The following is a 16,963-nucleotide window of genomic DNA, read 5'->3' on the forward strand; positions in this document are numbered from 1 at the left end:
AACAAAAGAGCCAACCCAATTATAGACTAGTACAGCACAGAAGGAGGCCCTTTGGCCCATCGTGCCTGTGCCGGCTCTCTGAAAGCACTATTCAATTAGTCCCACTCGCCTGTTCTTTCCCCATAGGCCTGGAAATTTTTCCCTTTCAAGTATTTATCCAATTCCCTTCTGAAAGTTACTGTTAAATCTGCTTCCAATACCCTTTCAGGCAGCGCATCCCAGGTCACAATAACATGCTGTGTAAAAAAAATTCTCCTCATCTCCCCTCTGGTTCTTTTGCCAATTATCTTAAATCGGTGTCCTCTGGTTACCGACTCTCCCATCAGTGCAAACAGTTTCTCCCCATCTACTCCATCAAAACCTTTCATAATTTTCAACACCTCTATCAAATCTTCCCTTAACCTTCTCTGCTCTAAGGAGAACAATCCCTGCTTCTCCCATCTCTCCACATGACTAAAGTCCCTCACCCCTGGTGCCATTCTAGTAACCTTCCTCTGCACTCTCTGCAAGGACACAACAGCTTCGTTTGTTGATCACCATTAACTTGGCCAGATGTAGCTCAGTGCGGCACAAAACTGTATTTGAAAAGCTTACTCTCTGTTGGTTTGGGATAATGTTATTTTACCATTGCATGCTATTTTTAATTTGTCATGGACATCCTACATTTAGCAATGAAATTGATGCTGTAAGCTTTAAGATGCACGAGCAGGTTACTTATTGGTAACTGTAGAATTCTTTTATAATATATGAACATCACCAACTTATTTTAAAAATCCATACTTCAACAGGAAGTTGTGCTGTCTGTCCTTGGGATGTAAGGATAATAGTGTCACTAACCTTGGGCGCAGAAAGGGAGTCATTCTGCTACATACAATCTACCTGTTAATCTTTGCATAAATAGATCTGACCCCTACCCTCCCCCAAATCTCCTGGGATTTCCCCTGGGCTCCTCTTACATGTGCATAATGTGTGGAACAAAAGGGACAGGTGCGCACATTCTGAGGACGTTGACTGATGGAAAAAGACACTAATCGGAACCAAGGATATAATATTTGCCGTCAACACTTGGCGCAGTAAAAAAAGACAGACTTGCATTTAGAGTGCTTTTCAGGACCACCGGACGTCCCAAAGTGCTTTACAACCAATTTTTAACTTTTGGAGTGTAGTCACTGCTGTAATGTAGGAAATGCAGCAGCCAATTTGCACACAGCAAACTCCCACAAACAGCAATGTGATAATGACCAGCTAATCTGTTCTTTATAGTAATGTTGATTGAGGGATAAATATTGGTCAGGACATCGGGGATTATTCCCCTGATCTTCGTTGAAATAGTGGGATCTTTTACATCCACCTGCGAGAGCAGACGAGGCTTCGGTTTAACGTCTCATCCGAAAGACAGCACCTCCGACAGTGCAGCACTCCCTCAGTACTGCACTGCAGCATCAGCCTAGACCTTTGTGCTCAAGTCTCTGGAGTGGGACTATGAACCCACAACCTTCTGACCTCAGAGGTGAGAGTGCTACCCACTGAGCCACAGCTGACACTGTTACCCTGGTGGAGCAGATCGCCCACCCTTTGTAGACCCCCACCCCCCTGATTATCACTTCTACTGATTTCGATGGCAATTGCGGAAGTGTCCTATAACATTCGGGCAATCCGCTCCACCAGTTTACTGCCTATGTGGTCCAGAAAATGTTTTGCATGTCTTATCCTGTGCCAGAATCTGTGTTTCTGCCCTTGGGGTAACTAAGATGTTGTAATGTTTTAAGGACCACAATATTTATTGTGAGCTGAATATCACTGCCCTATGTGATTTGGCTGGAGGAAGTGAGTGAACTTTATTTAATTGAAACCGGCTTATTTGATCTTCCACAATGGTTTGGAGCAGGCTCGAGGGGCCAAGTGGCCTATTCCTGCTCCTATTTCTTATGTTCTGATGGGTAAACACACTGTAGCTCAAACTATGCAGGATCAGAAGCTCGCGGGGTCAATTCCTACTCTGTGTTGTGTTAATCGATTTTAACCAGGGTAGGTTTTTGGAGTCTACAGCTGGCTTCATACCCCCTGGGCTGGGGAAGGGAGAAAATCGTCAAAGTTTCCCACTCTTGACTATCTGCCGATTCCTGTCGCATGTGTGCGTGTGAGAACATTGGACGAAATGCCTTCTAATGTCCATTATGAACAGTTTAAGCTCACATATAAGGAATGGCCATTTGGGAAAACAGGTAAGATAAGACTAGCATTTTTATTGCGCCTTTCATGACCTCGTAGAAAACGCAGCAGCCAATTTACGCACAGCAAGCTCCCACAAACAGCAATGTGATGATGGCCAGATGATCAGTGATGTTCGTTGAGGGCTAAATATTGGCCAGGACCCCGGGGAGAACTCGAGCTTGCTCTTCTTCGAAATAGTGCCGTGGGATCGTTTACCTTCACCTGAGGGGGCCGCCGGGGCTTCGAAGCATTGGAGTCTATCTCAGCAAGGCTCGGTATCTTCAGAAGAGAAGGGGAGGAACTATTTATTTATTTGATTGCTCCATCAAGTCCATATGGCAGACATATCCTCTAGCGCCAAAAGAATTGAGAGAGAAATTGATGGATAGCCTGAAGTGTCCACATTGTAAACAAAGGTTTTGGAAGAAAGATTTCCTCTCTGCGCTTTGCATAGTTAATGCTGTTTATCAACGGTTTTATGACTTTGTTGAATGTAGCACGCAAGAGGAAATCTGCCCCCCTCGATGTTAATCATTTGTTGATGTACTAACAAGAATTGGAGTGCACATTACAACAAACTATAGGCAGATCTACGAGGGAGAATCATCCCCAGGCCATCTTTTGGCACTGATAAATACCGTCCCCTTGCTCCAAATTCCAGATTGGCGCGCAACATGTCTCCCCACTCTTTGTGTATGCTTGCATCTCCACGCCAAATTCTACAAGAACTACTCCGGGGTCACGTCCACTGATGAGTTTGATGGGCAAATTTACTGGTAATTGTACCGCAAGTAGCTCCTGAGGCTCCACAGCATCTGAAAGGCACCCCAAGTGTGAAACAGACACTGGTGCCAGGTATTGGAGGAGACTGTATTCATGGAGAACTAGGGAATGCCTTCTACGTTTATTGAATACGCCCAGACTGCTTGATACATGGAATTAAAGGGTCTATTGCCTGGGGAGGGAGTGCGAGCCTGGGACCTTTCCTGTTGTTGATGTGCACTCATTATTATGCCCCCCCCCCACCACCCACCCAACACAAATCTAAAGCGACAGAAATCCACTTTTTGTGATGCTTGTACTGAACGCAGTTTTGTTTGCTTAACCCTGACTTACCAAATATTAATCACAGATTGACTTTTTCTGTGAAAAATATGAAATAAGAGCCAGAAATCAGGGAGTTTACGGAGACCAATTTTCAATTAAAAAAAATACATCATTAAAGGTCTGATCACAGGAGTAAACACGATGACGTGGCAAATTTAGAGTTTTTGGACAATTGTTCAAAAGAAAAAGAGAACATGACTGAGACACGACAAAGGGAAACCTTCATTAAGGTAAAACTCTGTGGAGATGGATACAGGATTCATTTTTATAATAGAAAAAAATTATTAAAAGCCAGTGAGATAAATAAGGTGATCTGTCTTGACCATGGCACAGCCATTTGTATAGAATTTAAAAAAAGATTCTAATTAGAGGTTTGTCAGTTAAAAATTCCTAATGCTGTCACAATGTTATCCAGTTGAACACACGCTTGGCATCTGGAGGTGTCCTCCTGGCCTCTTGCAGCACTCTAGACAGCCAATAGGGGGTGCCAAACTGCAATTCACCAATGAGTCCCGGGGATGAGGGTGTGGTCATATGAGGAGAGGTTGAGTAGATTGGGACTCCACTCATTGGAGTTCAGAAGAATGAGAGGCGATCTTATTGAAACATATAAGATTGTGAAGGGGCTTGATTGGGTGGATGCGGGGAGGATGTTCCCAATGAAGGGTGAAACTAGAACTAGGGGCCATAATCTTAAAATAAGGGGCTGCTCTTTCAAAACTGAGATGAGGAGAAACTTCTTCACTCAGAGGGTGGTAGGTTTGTGGAATTTGCTGCCCCAGAAAGCTGTGGAAGCTACATCATTAAATACATTTAAAACAGAAATAGATCGTTTCCTAGAAGTAAAGGGAATTAATTAAGGGTTACGGGGAGCGGGCAGGAAATTGGACATGAGTCTAGGTTCGGAATGGTCATGGCCCTGTGGGTAGTGGAGTGGGCCCAGGGGCCGTGTAGCCTGGTTCTGCTCCTGCTGTGTTCTAATTCTGTGTTAGATTTCAGGAGATGGTTTTATTCCTGTTCCTGGCTGGGGTGGAGATCGCCTTTACAGAAGGTAAGTACTGTAGAAAATATAGGGACAGAGTGATCTCCTGGAAGAATTTCGATCGCCTAGATGGGTCGGAGAGGAATTTCTCAGATTTTTTTCTCCCAAATTGGCCATTGGGTCTTTTATCTGGTTTTTCGCCTCTCCCGGGAGATCACATGGGTTCGGGTGGATGCAGAGTGATAGAAGATTTGATGTTAGGATCAGATCAGCTATGATCTTATTGAATGGTGGAGCAGGCTCGAGGGGCCGATTGGCCTATTCCTGCTCCTATTTCTTATGTTCTTATGTTCTTGAGTCCCTGATTGGCTTTCTCTCCCTCATGCAGCCTACATATACAGGCCCCAAGCAGTTGCCGTGACAGATGTTCTGTATTAGTTCAGCATAAGTGCATCTCGTGTAGGCTCATAAATACTGTGGCAACAAGAGGTCAGAAGCTGGGTATTCTGCGGCGAGTGTCTCACCATCTGATTCCCCAAAGCCTTTCCACCATCTACAAGGCACAAGTAAGGAGTGTGATGGAATACTCTCCACTTGCCTGGATGAGTGCAGCTCCAACAACACTCAAGAAGCTCGACACCATCCAGGACAAAGCAGCCCGCTTGATTGGCACCCCATCCACCACGTTAAACATTCACTCCCTCCACCACCGGCGCACCGTGGCTGCAGTGTGTACCATCTACAAGATGCACTTCAGCAACTCGCCAAGGCATCTTCGGCAGCACCTCCCAAACCTGCGACCTCTTCCACCTAGAAGGACAAGGGCAGCAGGTGCATGGGAACACCACCACCTCCAAGTTCCCCTCCAAGTCACACACCATCCTGACTTGAAAATATATCGCCGTTCCTTCATCGTTGCTGGGTCAAAATCCTGGAACTCCCTCCCTAACAGCACCGTGGGAGTACCTTCACCACACGAACTGCAGCGGTTCAAGAAGGCGGCTCACCACCACCTTCTCAAGGGCAATTAGGGATGGGCAATAAATGCTGGCCTTGCCGGCGATGCCCACATCCCAGGAACTAATAAAAAAAATGTCAGTTAAGACCAAATTTTTATTTGGGTCTCTTGGTCTATGGTACGGTGCACAAAGGCACTTTACAATTGGCTCACATCCTCCAGTGAAGTGCTGAGGGAGTGCTGCACTGTCGGAGGCGCCACTTACTGCATGAGATGTTAAATCAAGGACCTGTCTGCCCACTCGGGTGGATGTAAAAAAAAAAATCCTACGACACTATTTCATAGAAGAGCAGGGAAGTTTTCCCCACTGTCCCCGGCCAATATTTATCCCTTAACCAGCATGACTAAATCAGAGTATCTGGTCATTATCACATTGCTGTTTGTGGGACCTTGCTGTGCGTAAATTGGCTGCCGCGTTTCCCACATTACAACAGCGACCGCACCTCAAAAGTACTTAATTGGCAGTAAAGCGCTTTGGGACGTCCTGCGGTTGTGAAAGGCGCTATATAAATGCAAGTTCTATGTTCATTTCTATCACTGTTGATGTCAAGGGAAGGTATTTATCAATTGATATCAATTTAAACAAAAGTAGGAACTGAAAGTAGTCATTTTCTTAAAACTTATGTTCAAGATTCACTTACCTTAGGTTTGATCCATTGAGTAAAAAAGGACAATAATTGTCTGGTTTGTTTGCTCTTATTATGTTCATAAGCTACAGTCACAAAGCAAGCATGTTGTTCAGCAATCATGTGTACACACGAGCTTTAAACGGAACTAGATGTTGCTTCGCGAAGGAGACAGCAGTTGCATCTTATTCTTCACAACCTGAGTGTTTCTGAAGCAGTGCATCTGTGATGACGATGGAGCCCAGCACAAGGGGACCTCTCACTGACAGGTTACCGGCGGCCCCAACACTTCATCAACCAGTTGTGCCAGCCCAGCTGTCAGGTTCCATTAGAAGGTTGAACCGTACATCATTTGAAAAGACTTTCTTCTCAAACAAGAGGGAGAGACTGATTAAAATGCAGTCACCTGGCATTGAATAGAGGCTAAGTCAGCTCACATTGGTGGTTCTGCTCGATATTTCCTTGATGTGAGAGACCCCGTAACTCACCAGGGTGACTGGCCCGTAACTCACGAAGCGAATTACGTAGATCTATCACAGACCTGAAATAAACCCTGCATTTGTCGATCACAGGGGAGTTATTCTGTTTATTCAATGTGCTTAATTTGTTTTAATGATTGATCCTGTGCACACATATATATGGATGGACTTCTTGTAAATGTGAGTGCATTTGAAAGCAGGCGCACCAATCCCCGTTGGTGTGCCCATAACAGTAACATTAAATGCCATGAGCGTGAATTGTCAATTGTTAAATTTCCTGTGGAGAAACACACTTCTCGCATCTGACTGTCCTCATTTTTATTTCCAAGGGGCGTCAGTATTTTTTTATATGGTAAATTGTATCAGATAAAAAATACCAGCACCATGCTACTGTTAACTGGCAATAGCAAAAGCAAAAAAATAAAAAATAAATAAATAAACCAAACTGCGGCAATCGTTGTGGTCACAAAGCAATTTGTATTAATCGCCAAGTGCGGAGCCTGCTGGGCTGTCAGAAGTAAAGGGAGGCGATCCCAGGGGGAAATGGAACATGAAAGAGCGATGCAAATCATCTGGTAGTTGTGCAAACGTTTGGAGCCCCACAATAAAAGAGGTTGACAGCACCAAACACAGCCGCATCCTGTGTACTATATTTAACCACTGCTCATCGTTCTTCTCATGAGATTTCAGTTTGTGATTCGTCCGTGGGTGGGTTTTTAAAAAAAAATGTAGTCGGAGTTTCATTGGCTGATCAAGGTTCCCACAAGCTTCATGAGTGATACCGTTCTATCCCGTTGGAAACCAGCATTTTATCACATCTGAGAAGCGTACATTTGGCAGAGTACCAAAACGGAAGCGAAAATATAAATTCCTCGTGTCCTCACTTCTAACAATGTATGTCAAGTAGACACTGCCTTAAAGGCTAGGGACATAGGAAGAGGAGTTGGCCATTCAGCCCCTCGAGCCTGTTCCGCTATTCGATTTGATCATGGCTGATCTGTATCTTAACTCCATCTCCCCGCCTTGGTTCCTTCCTAACCCTTAATACCCTTGCCTTACAAAAATCTATCAATCTTAATTTTGAAATTTTCAATTGACCCCCCAGCCTCAACAGCTTTTTGGGGGGAAGAGAGTACCAGATTTCCACTAAGCTTCCTTCTAACCGTAAAGACACAGTAACCCACTCAAAACAGCAAATGTCATCCTCAATTGATTCAGATTTGGCAACTTTGGGCAGGAAAGGGTTAAAGCCATTCTATAACACAGGCTGACAGTCCCCTTGAAGTTTGAACTAAAATTTACAAGCTCACACATACAGCGTCTAAAAGATGGCGTTCTAGGATATTGCAATGCTGCAGAACTGTCTGTGGCTTGTGAGTTTAGTGTTTTTTTTTTGTGTGAGCCTTTACGCAGCTTGAATGGAAACGCAGAGAGAGGGGGTGGTGGGCGGGGAGGAGCGAATGGGCTCTTCTAACCCAACCCTACCAGATATCGCTGGTGATGCCGATCTCCCGCGAAGTCATTGGCAGGCGTTCATTGTTCATGGGGAGGGACGGGTCTCTGGTGATGATGATCTGTGGGGTCTGTCCGTTGATGAGCGTCATTGGAATATTGCAGTATGTGTGTTGATTGCTTATCGAGGTAATGGGCATTGAAGCGGGCGGAATGTCATACTCGTAAGTTCGACAGTAATGCCTCAATTGCATATGATCCGCTTTGTGAAAGTTTGGCGGCAGCTCCCCCTGGGAAGTCGCCAGCGTGGCAGAGTTAGCTGCCATCGAAACAGTTGAGACAGCCTGCAGTTCTCCAAAAATACCCTGCTCGCCAGAATCTAGGACCTGGCCTCGAGCAACCGGCTCCCTTTTCTTGATGGGCATCTCATACTGGACCTTCTTCCAAAACTTGGAGTTCAGTTTGTTGCATTTAGGCCCACACCACTTGATGACAGAGAGAAATTTGATTGTGTCTTTTAAGGCTTCAATTTCATGGTAGTTCATTATCTCTTGCACATCGGGGCACTCGATCAGAATAACTTTGATTTCGCCGGTCACCAGCATGTTATGCAGTCTGTTTTCCAGCTGAAAAATGCTCCAGCCGCGCCTTATGACGTAGTCTGGCGTCAGCACGATAATCAATCTCCGACTTTGATCGACACATCTGGCCAAATCCTCAATGTAAGCTGCGGATTAAGAAAGAGAACGAACAGGTAATTTGAGAATTAAAAAAAAAATCCTGCACATCATTTTGACTTGTTCTTGAGCTCTCAAGCAGGCAATGCAAAAAGGAGCAGTGCAGCAGTGCTGTATACAGTGGCATTAATTACAAAGGGAGAGACCCGGCTACCGACCATAGAGAACATCTACCAGAAACGCTGTTTACAGAGGTCACTGACCATCGTCAAAGACCCTACCCACCCCAGCCACAGTCTGTTCGCCCCCCTGCCATCTGGGAGATGCTACAGATGCATTCGCACCCGAACGACCAGATTTAGGAACAGCTCCTTTCCCAGGGCTGTCATCCTACTGAACTCCACAAATAAACTCTAAAGCCTGCACATCTGCCAATGCACTTTATTATGTTTATGTTAATGTATTACAAGCCAAATGAATGTTGAATGTTTAAATGTTTTAATCTAAATGTACACTCTCGGGAGCCGCAAGCCTACATTTCGTTGTACTGCACTTGTGCACTAACAATGACAATAAAGTTGATTATGATTATTATTATTACTTGCTTTTACACAATGCCTTATCAGCTCTGGGCAACATCCCAAGGTGCTTCATAGACATTGAATTATCTGCAGTGACTGCTGTTACATAGGCAAAAACATCAGCCAATTAGTGCATAACAAGATCCCACAAACAGGAATAAGATCGAATCATAGAATCATACAGCACAGAAGGAGGTCATTCGGCCATTGCCAAATCCCCCACCATCAACATCCTGGGGGTCACCATTGACCAGAAACTTAACTGGACCAGCCACATAAATACTGTGGCAACAAGAGCAGGTCAGAGGCTGGGTATTCTGCGGCGAGTGTCTCACTTCCTGACTCCCCAAAGCCTTTCCACCATCTGCAAGGCACAAGTAAGGAGTGTGATGGAATACTCTCCACTTGCCTGGATGAGTGCAGCTCCAACAACACTCAAGAAGCTCGACACCATCCAGGACCAAGCAGCCCGTTTGATTGGCACCCCATCCACCACCTTAAACATTCACTCCCTCCACCACCGGCGCACCATGGCTGCAGTGTGTACCATCTACAAGATGCCCTGCAGCAACTCGCCAAGGCTTCTTTGGCAGCACCTCCCAAACCCGGGACCTCTTCCACCTAGAAGGACAAGGGCAGCAGGAGCATGGGAACACCACCACCTCCAAGTTCCCCTCCAAGTCACACACCATCCTGACTTAGAAGTATATCTCCGATCCTTCATCGTCGCTGGGTCAAAATCCTGGAACTCCCTCCCTAACAGCACTGTGGGAGTACCTTCACCGCACGGACTGCAGCGGTTCAAGAAGGTGGCTCACCATCACCTTTGCAAGGGCAATTAGGGGTAGGCAATAAATGCTGGCCTTGCCAGGGATGCCCACATCCGAGGAACGAATAAAAAAAAATTTGGCCCATCGTGCTTGTGCCGGCTTATGAAAGAGCTAACCAATTAGTCCCTAGTCTTTCCCCATAGCTGTAGTGTATGTACCTTTAAGAGAGAACTACTTTTACAGCTCCTGTATACTGTAGTACCGGCAGTGACCACACCTGTAAAGAAGCCTTGAGCATGCCTCTGTACTGTCAATCTTTAGACTACCCTCCTCCAGTAAACACCTGTTGATTGTTAAGTTACAGCCTCCGTGTAGTTATTGGAAAACATCATACTTTAAGAATCACGGATTCAACAGTGGCGACGAGGTCGATTCGAATCTACCTGCAACTCTGCATTTCCTTCAACGATTCGCTCTGGGAGGGCGGTGGAAGAAAGTTGAGGCCAGAAGCACAGGCGTCGACCACGAGCAACCGCCCAGTCATCCGGCAGAGAGTGAACATCGCAGGGGAGGCTGTTGAGAGCTGGGCTTGGTTCCCCAGCCACGACGATCCAGCAACAGACTGGCAACAGGTACAGTGCAGACCCTTCCCGGACAGCGGTGGCTGGAGCCGACTGACGGCAGAGAAAAAGCCGAGCAGCGTCGACGGGGTAAGAGAGAGGGTGAGCGCACAGGGCACAGCCGGGGGTTGAAAAACTGAGCGGCGTCGAGGAAAAACAAAACAGAGAAAGAGAGGGTAACGCAGCAGCCGGGTTCAGGACCGAGCGATGGCAACGGGGAAGGCGCACAGGAGAACGCGCAGAGCACAGCCAGGGCTCAAGGGCTGAACAGCGTCCGCGGGGAGAAGAAGGGAGAGCGCGGGAGACACCATTGAGCCGCGGAGAAGAAGGTAGAGCGCGGGAGACGCCATTTTAGAAGCCGCAGCAGAAAAGAAGGGCGAACGCGGGAAGAAAGGAAAGCGCGGGAGACGCCATTTTGTGCCAGCGGAGAAGAAGGGAGAGCGCGGGAGACGCCATTTTAGACAGTTAAATCACACCCAGGGATGCCGAAGAGTGGCAGTATCACTGCGTTCGACAATGAAGTCGAAGATTGGGCGACATATGTGGAACGCATTGAGGTGTACTGCAGGGCGAATGAAGTGCCAGATGCTAAGAAAGCACTGGTTTTGTTAAATTCCATGGGTGCAAAAACTTATGGCTTACTGCGAAACCTAGTAACCCCAGGGAAGCCAGCGGATAAGAATTTCGAAAACATAGTGGAAATCCTACAGGACCACTTAAACCCCACACCGCTGCTGATAGCAGAAAGATTTAAGTTCCACAAAAGGAACCAGCATAAAGACGAAAGTAATGCTGAGTACTTAACGGAACTGCGCAAGCTATCGAAACACTGCCAGTTTGGAGTGGGACTAGCAGATACGTTAAGGGACAAGTTTGTGTGTGGGCTTCAAAGTGAAGGAACTCAGAAACGGCTTCTATCAGAAAAGGATCTTACGCTGGACAAGGCTTTCAGCATGGCAGTATCACATGAAGCAGCCGCAAGGGGCGCTGCAGAGATACAACGGAGACCGCAAGAATATGGCACCAATGAAATGTCATATGGAGCAGGGAAGTGTTATCGCTGCGGCAGAACAACACATGACCAGAAGGATTGTTGGTTCAAGGACCAAGTGTGCAGACAGTGTAGAAAAGCAGGACACATAGCAAGAGTCTGCAGGTCAGGGAAGAAAACCAACAGCAAGAAATCTCCACAGGAGAAGTACAAAAAGGTACATAAGGTGATGGACAGTAGTTCAGACGAACAGAAAAGTGATACAGACTCCGGAAGCAAGGAGCTGGGTTGTCTGAAACTACATAAGGTAACCAAAATGGAGGATCACCAGACTACCTGGGTCACACTCAAGATAGACGGATTCCAAGTGAAAATGGAATTGGACACAGGATCAGCCCTAACAGTCATAAACCAAAGGGACTACAAGCGGCTATTTTCACATATACCCTTGAAAGCTACAGAGATTGTCTTGAAGACGTACACGGGGCAAAAAGTCTACCCCAAAGGAAAAATAAGGGTGAAAGTGACATACTGTGGTAAACCACTGTCATACCTGTCTGTGTCTGTATGTGTATTCCACTAGGTACAGGTCTGGACATGCCTCGGCTGACTCCTCCCACTATTCCAGGTATATAAGTGACTACCTCCCAGTCCCTTAGTATTCTGGACGGGTCGACCACTCGAGACAAGACCTTCATTCTTTAGTTAATAAAAGCCTGATTGTTACTCGCTCAACTTCAGTCTTTTGAGTAATTGATGGCGCATCACATACAAAGGCCAGGAAATACCTAAAATGGACCTATATGTATTGCCAGATGGAGGACCACCACTACTAGGACGTGAATGGATCCGGAAGATACAATTAGATTGGCATTCCATACAGGCACTGAAGGTTGAGGACAAAAAGGATGACGACGTCACACCTGGCCGGCTGTCAAAAATGCTAACTGACGCACAAGAAGTGTTCCAGGAGGGACTCGGAACACTAAAAGGCATAACAGCAACGATTAAAATAGAGGAAAATGCAAGCCCAAAGTTTCTTAAGGCCAGACCAGTGCCTTATGCGATCTGACCAGCCATCGAAGCAGAGCTGGAAGGGTTGGAACATTCAGGAGTACTGTCCAAAGTAGACTGGAGCGAGTGGGCTACACCCATCGTTTCTGTAATGAAGAGGTCGTTGAGTAATACGCCTGGGGAACCAAAGAAGGTCCGCATCTGTGGGGATTTTAAGGTGACAGTGAACCCAGTCCTGCACACGGTACAATATCCGCTTCCACGGATTGAGGATATTTTCGCCTCGCTATCTGGAGGTAAACGCTTCACCAAAATTGATCTGGCCCAGGCGTACTTGCAAATGGAGGTAGAAGAAGCCTCAAAACAATACCTCACGATCAACACTCATAAAGGTCTCTACCAATACAACCGGCTGGTGTTCGGGGTAGCATCGGCTCTGGCTATTTGGCAAAGGGCGATGGATCAAGTCCTGCAAGGGATTCCAGGGACCCAGTGTTATTTGGATGACATCCTGGTCACGGGCGAAAATGACAGTGATCACCTCGCCAACCTGGAGAAGGTGCTCACTAGAGTAAAGGAATATGGGCTACGAGCTAATCGCCACAAGTGCGAGTTTTTCCAGAAGCAGATCTCGTATTGTGGCCATGTTATTGATGAAGAGGGGTTACATAAGTCCCCTGAAAAGATTGAGGCAGTAGTCAAGGCTCCAGCACCGGAAAATGTGTCACAACTGAGGTCGTTCCTCGGGCTGGTGAACTACTACCATAAGTTCTTACCAAATTTGTCTACAGTATTACACCCACTGAACACCCTACTGCAAACGGGGGTACCATGGAAGTGGAATGACGAATGTAAACGAGCTTTCCAGAAGTGCAAAGAATTGATCACATCAAAAGAGGTGTTGGCCCATTTCAACCCAGTACTACCAATTCGTTTGGCATGTGATGCATCACCCTATGGTATTGGAGCGGTGCTGTCGCACAAATTCCCAGATGGGTTGGAGAGGCCAGTAGCCTTTGCGTCTCAGTCACTAACCTCAGCCGAGCGCAACTACGCCCAGATCGACAGGGAGGCCCTCAGCCTAGTATGGGGAGTAAAAAAATTCAACCACTATCTGCATGGGCAGAAGTTCACCTTGCTGACTGACCACCAACCACTTGTCCCCATCTTTAATCCAAAGAAGGGCGTTCCGGTGATGACTGCACAACGGTTACAAAGATGGTCCCTTTTTCTAGGGGCGAACCAATATGAAATACAATATAAAGGCACGAAACAGCATGGAAACGCTGATGGACTATCACACCTGCCACTGCCTACTGTGGAGGAAGCACCATCAGTGGACCCTATCGAGATATTTTATTCATCAATAGTTGAACGATTGCCAGTAACTAACGCGGATATAGAGAAGGAGACCCGCAATGATCCGACACTGTCTCGGGTATATGATTTGACGGTGAGGGGATGGCCAACACATGGCGACTCACTGTTGCCAGCATTCTCATCCAGAAGAGAACAGCTGTCAGTATGCCAGGGGACAGTGATGTGTGGATCCCGAGTGGTAATTCCACCCAAGTTAAGGGAGAGAGTGCTCAATGAGCTTCACGAAGGTCATCTGGGAGGGGTGAAAATGAAAAGCCTTGCTAGGGCTTATGTGTGGTGGCCGGGGATCGATCAACAAATCGAGGACCTGACAAAGAGCTGCTCAGGATGCCAGAAGGTCCAAAATGCACCAGCACATGCCCCTCTACACCCATGGGAGTGGCCCTCCTCTCCATGGCAACGGGTGCATATTGATTTTGCTGGTCCATTCATGGACTCAATGTTCTTAATAGCAGTGGATGCGCACTCGAAATGGCCTGAGGTGATAAAAATGTCCTCAACCACTACAGAGAAAACAATTGCAGTCCTACGGACCATATTTGCCAGGAACGGCTTGCCAGAGCAGATTTGCTCTGATAATGGACCACAGTTTGTGTCCGAAGAGTTTCGGAAATTTATGAGAAGGAATGGGGTAAGGCATTACACATCCGCCCCGTATCATCCAGACACAAATGGATTGGCTGAGAGGTTCGTACAAACCTTTAAAAAGGCGATAAAGGCCATGTGCAATGATGAAATTCCACTACAGCATAAGGTGGACAATTTCCTGTTAGCCTACAGAAATGCGACACATGCAGTTACCAACCAGACCCCGGCCATGATGTTCTTTAACCGAAGGTTGAGATCTCGTCTGGATTTGCTCAGACCAAATGTGCGAAGAAATGTTGAGGATAAACAATTCCAGCACATCAATGAGAAGCCGATAAGGAGCTTCAATGTAGGACAACCAGTCTTGGCCCGTGACTACCGAACAGAGAAATGGCAACCCGGAACGATATGCACGCGGCAGGGGCCATTAATGTACACAGTGGATGTCGGGGAGAACATTGTGAGACGCCACGTCGACCAGATCTTAGCGTCACAGGAACGAGTCAACCCCATGTCTCGCGTACCTGGGGATGAACCCAACATACTGGTAGCATCTACCTCAGAAACAGTAGCAGTGGAAACGGATGAAATAACCGACGAAAAGGGGTCAGAATCGCCTCCGCACCAAGAACAAGAACCTCAGGGAAGGCGCTATCCAGAAAGGATCAGGAGGCCGCCCCAAAGACTGAATCTATAAATGGACTATTTCAGTTTAATGTGCATGTTAAAGCGTTAATTGTTATTTGAATATTATGGGTACTGCTAATCTAAAAGGGGAGGAATTGTAGTGTATGTACCTTTAAGAGAGAACTACTTTTACAGCTCCTGTATACTGTAGTACCGGCAGTGACCACACCTGTATATAAGCCTTGAGCATGCCTCTGTACTGTCAGTCTTTAGACTACCCTCCTCCAGTAAACACCTGTTGATTGTTAAGTTACAGCCTCCGTGTAGTTACTGGAAAACATCATACTTTAAGAATCACGGATTCAACAATAGCCCTGCAAATTTTTCCTTTTCAAGGATATACATCGAATTCACTTTTGAAAGTTGCTATTGAATCTGCTTCCAACGCCCTTTCAGGCAGTGCATTCCAGATCATAACAACTCACTGCGTAAAAAAATGTCTCCTCATCTCCCCTTTTGGCAATTACCTTAAATTGAGCAATTCATCTATTTTTGGTGTTGTCTGTTGATGAAGGAATGCTGGACAGGACAATGAAAGAACTCATATTTGAATAGTAGCACAAGATCTTTAATGTCTACCCAGACCACAGAAGCAGGCAGAGGGGGCTTTGGTTTCAATACTTTGTCTGAAGAACAGTACAGTGCTTCCTCAGTGCTACACTGAAGTGTCGACTTAGCTGATACGGTTAAGTCCTGGAGTGGAGCTTGAACTTACAACCTTCTGACTTAGAGACAATGGCCCGGAATTTGCGGTCGAGATGGCGGTGAACTGGTAGCTTTTGCTGTCATTCTGCTTTTGAAACTGACCGCAACTTAGAAACATAGAAACATAAAAGATAGGAGCAGGAGTAGGCCATTCGGCCCCTCGAGCCTGCTCCGCCATTTAATGCGATCATGGCTGATCATCCAAACTCAGTACCCTGTCCCTGCTTTCTCCCCATATCCCTTGATCCCTTTAGCCTTAAGAAATATATCCAACTCCTTCTTGAATATATTTAATGAATTGGCCTCTACTGCCTTCTGTGGTAGAGAATTCCACAGGTTCACTGGGTGAAGAAATTCCTCTTCATCTCTGCCCTAAATGGCTTACCCCTTATCCTTAGACTGTGACCCCTGGTTTTGGACTCCCCGACCATCGGGAACATCCTTCCTGCATCTAGTCTGTCTAGTCCTGTTAGAATGTTATAAGTTTCAATGAGATCCCCTCTCATTCTTCTAAACTCCAGCAAATATAAGCCCAATCGATCCAATCTCTCCTCATACGTCATTCCTGTCATCCCAGGTATCAGTCTCAGCTCAGGAGCATGGGGAAACATCGAAGTTGCGGTCTTTCAATGACAGCCCCCCGAACCCCCCACCCCGAGCCGGCAATCTGTGAAATCTCGTATATCATTGAAACTGATGGAAACTTTGGTTCTTCCACAGTAATTACGCTGTTAAATTCCCCACTAAAGGTTAGACCCAAAGGGATTTGGTATAACTGGTGTTTTAACAGTGTATTGACTGCTAAACAAAGGTTAAGGGCCTGGAAAACTCATTTTAATGTCGCACAAATGTGAAATTTGTCCATTTTAATAAAAATTTAAATTTTTAAAGGAACTTTTCAATTTTTAAAAATTTGTTCACTGTTATTTCAGGTTTGCCTTTTCCCCATGTGTGAGCCCCAATCTTTCTTTTGCTCTCTCTAACTGCTTTTAAAAATGTTAGAATTTTAAGGGCTTATTCACTGCCTTGTTCACTCTCTGTGAGAATTCTGCCTTTTGATTGGCCGCTTAGT

At 46.1% G+C, this 16,963-nt stretch overlaps 1 protein-coding gene across 1 annotated transcript in view; it reads right to left on the reverse strand.

The window, feature by feature from the left end:
* Nucleotides 1–5,719: 5,719 nt before the first annotated feature.
* Nucleotides 5,720–16,963, reverse strand: part of il1rapl2 (interleukin 1 receptor accessory protein-like 2) — a 109,945-nt gene continuing 98,701 nt past the window's right edge. Inside the window, exon 6 of the mRNA XM_085994438.1 lies at nucleotides 5,720–8,605. Coding sequence (XP_085850564.1) covers nucleotides 7,908–8,605 — 698 coding nt within the window. The 3' untranslated portion in view covers nucleotides 5,720–7,907. The remainder of the gene's footprint in view (nucleotides 8,606–16,963) is intronic.

Source organism: Somniosus microcephalus, chromosome 1 (assembly GCF_052327205.1).
Source record: "Somniosus microcephalus isolate GS21.2 chromosome 1, FLI_Smic_1.0, whole genome shotgun sequence".
NCBI lineage: Eukaryota > Metazoa > Chordata > Chondrichthyes > Squaliformes > Somniosidae > Somniosus > Somniosus microcephalus.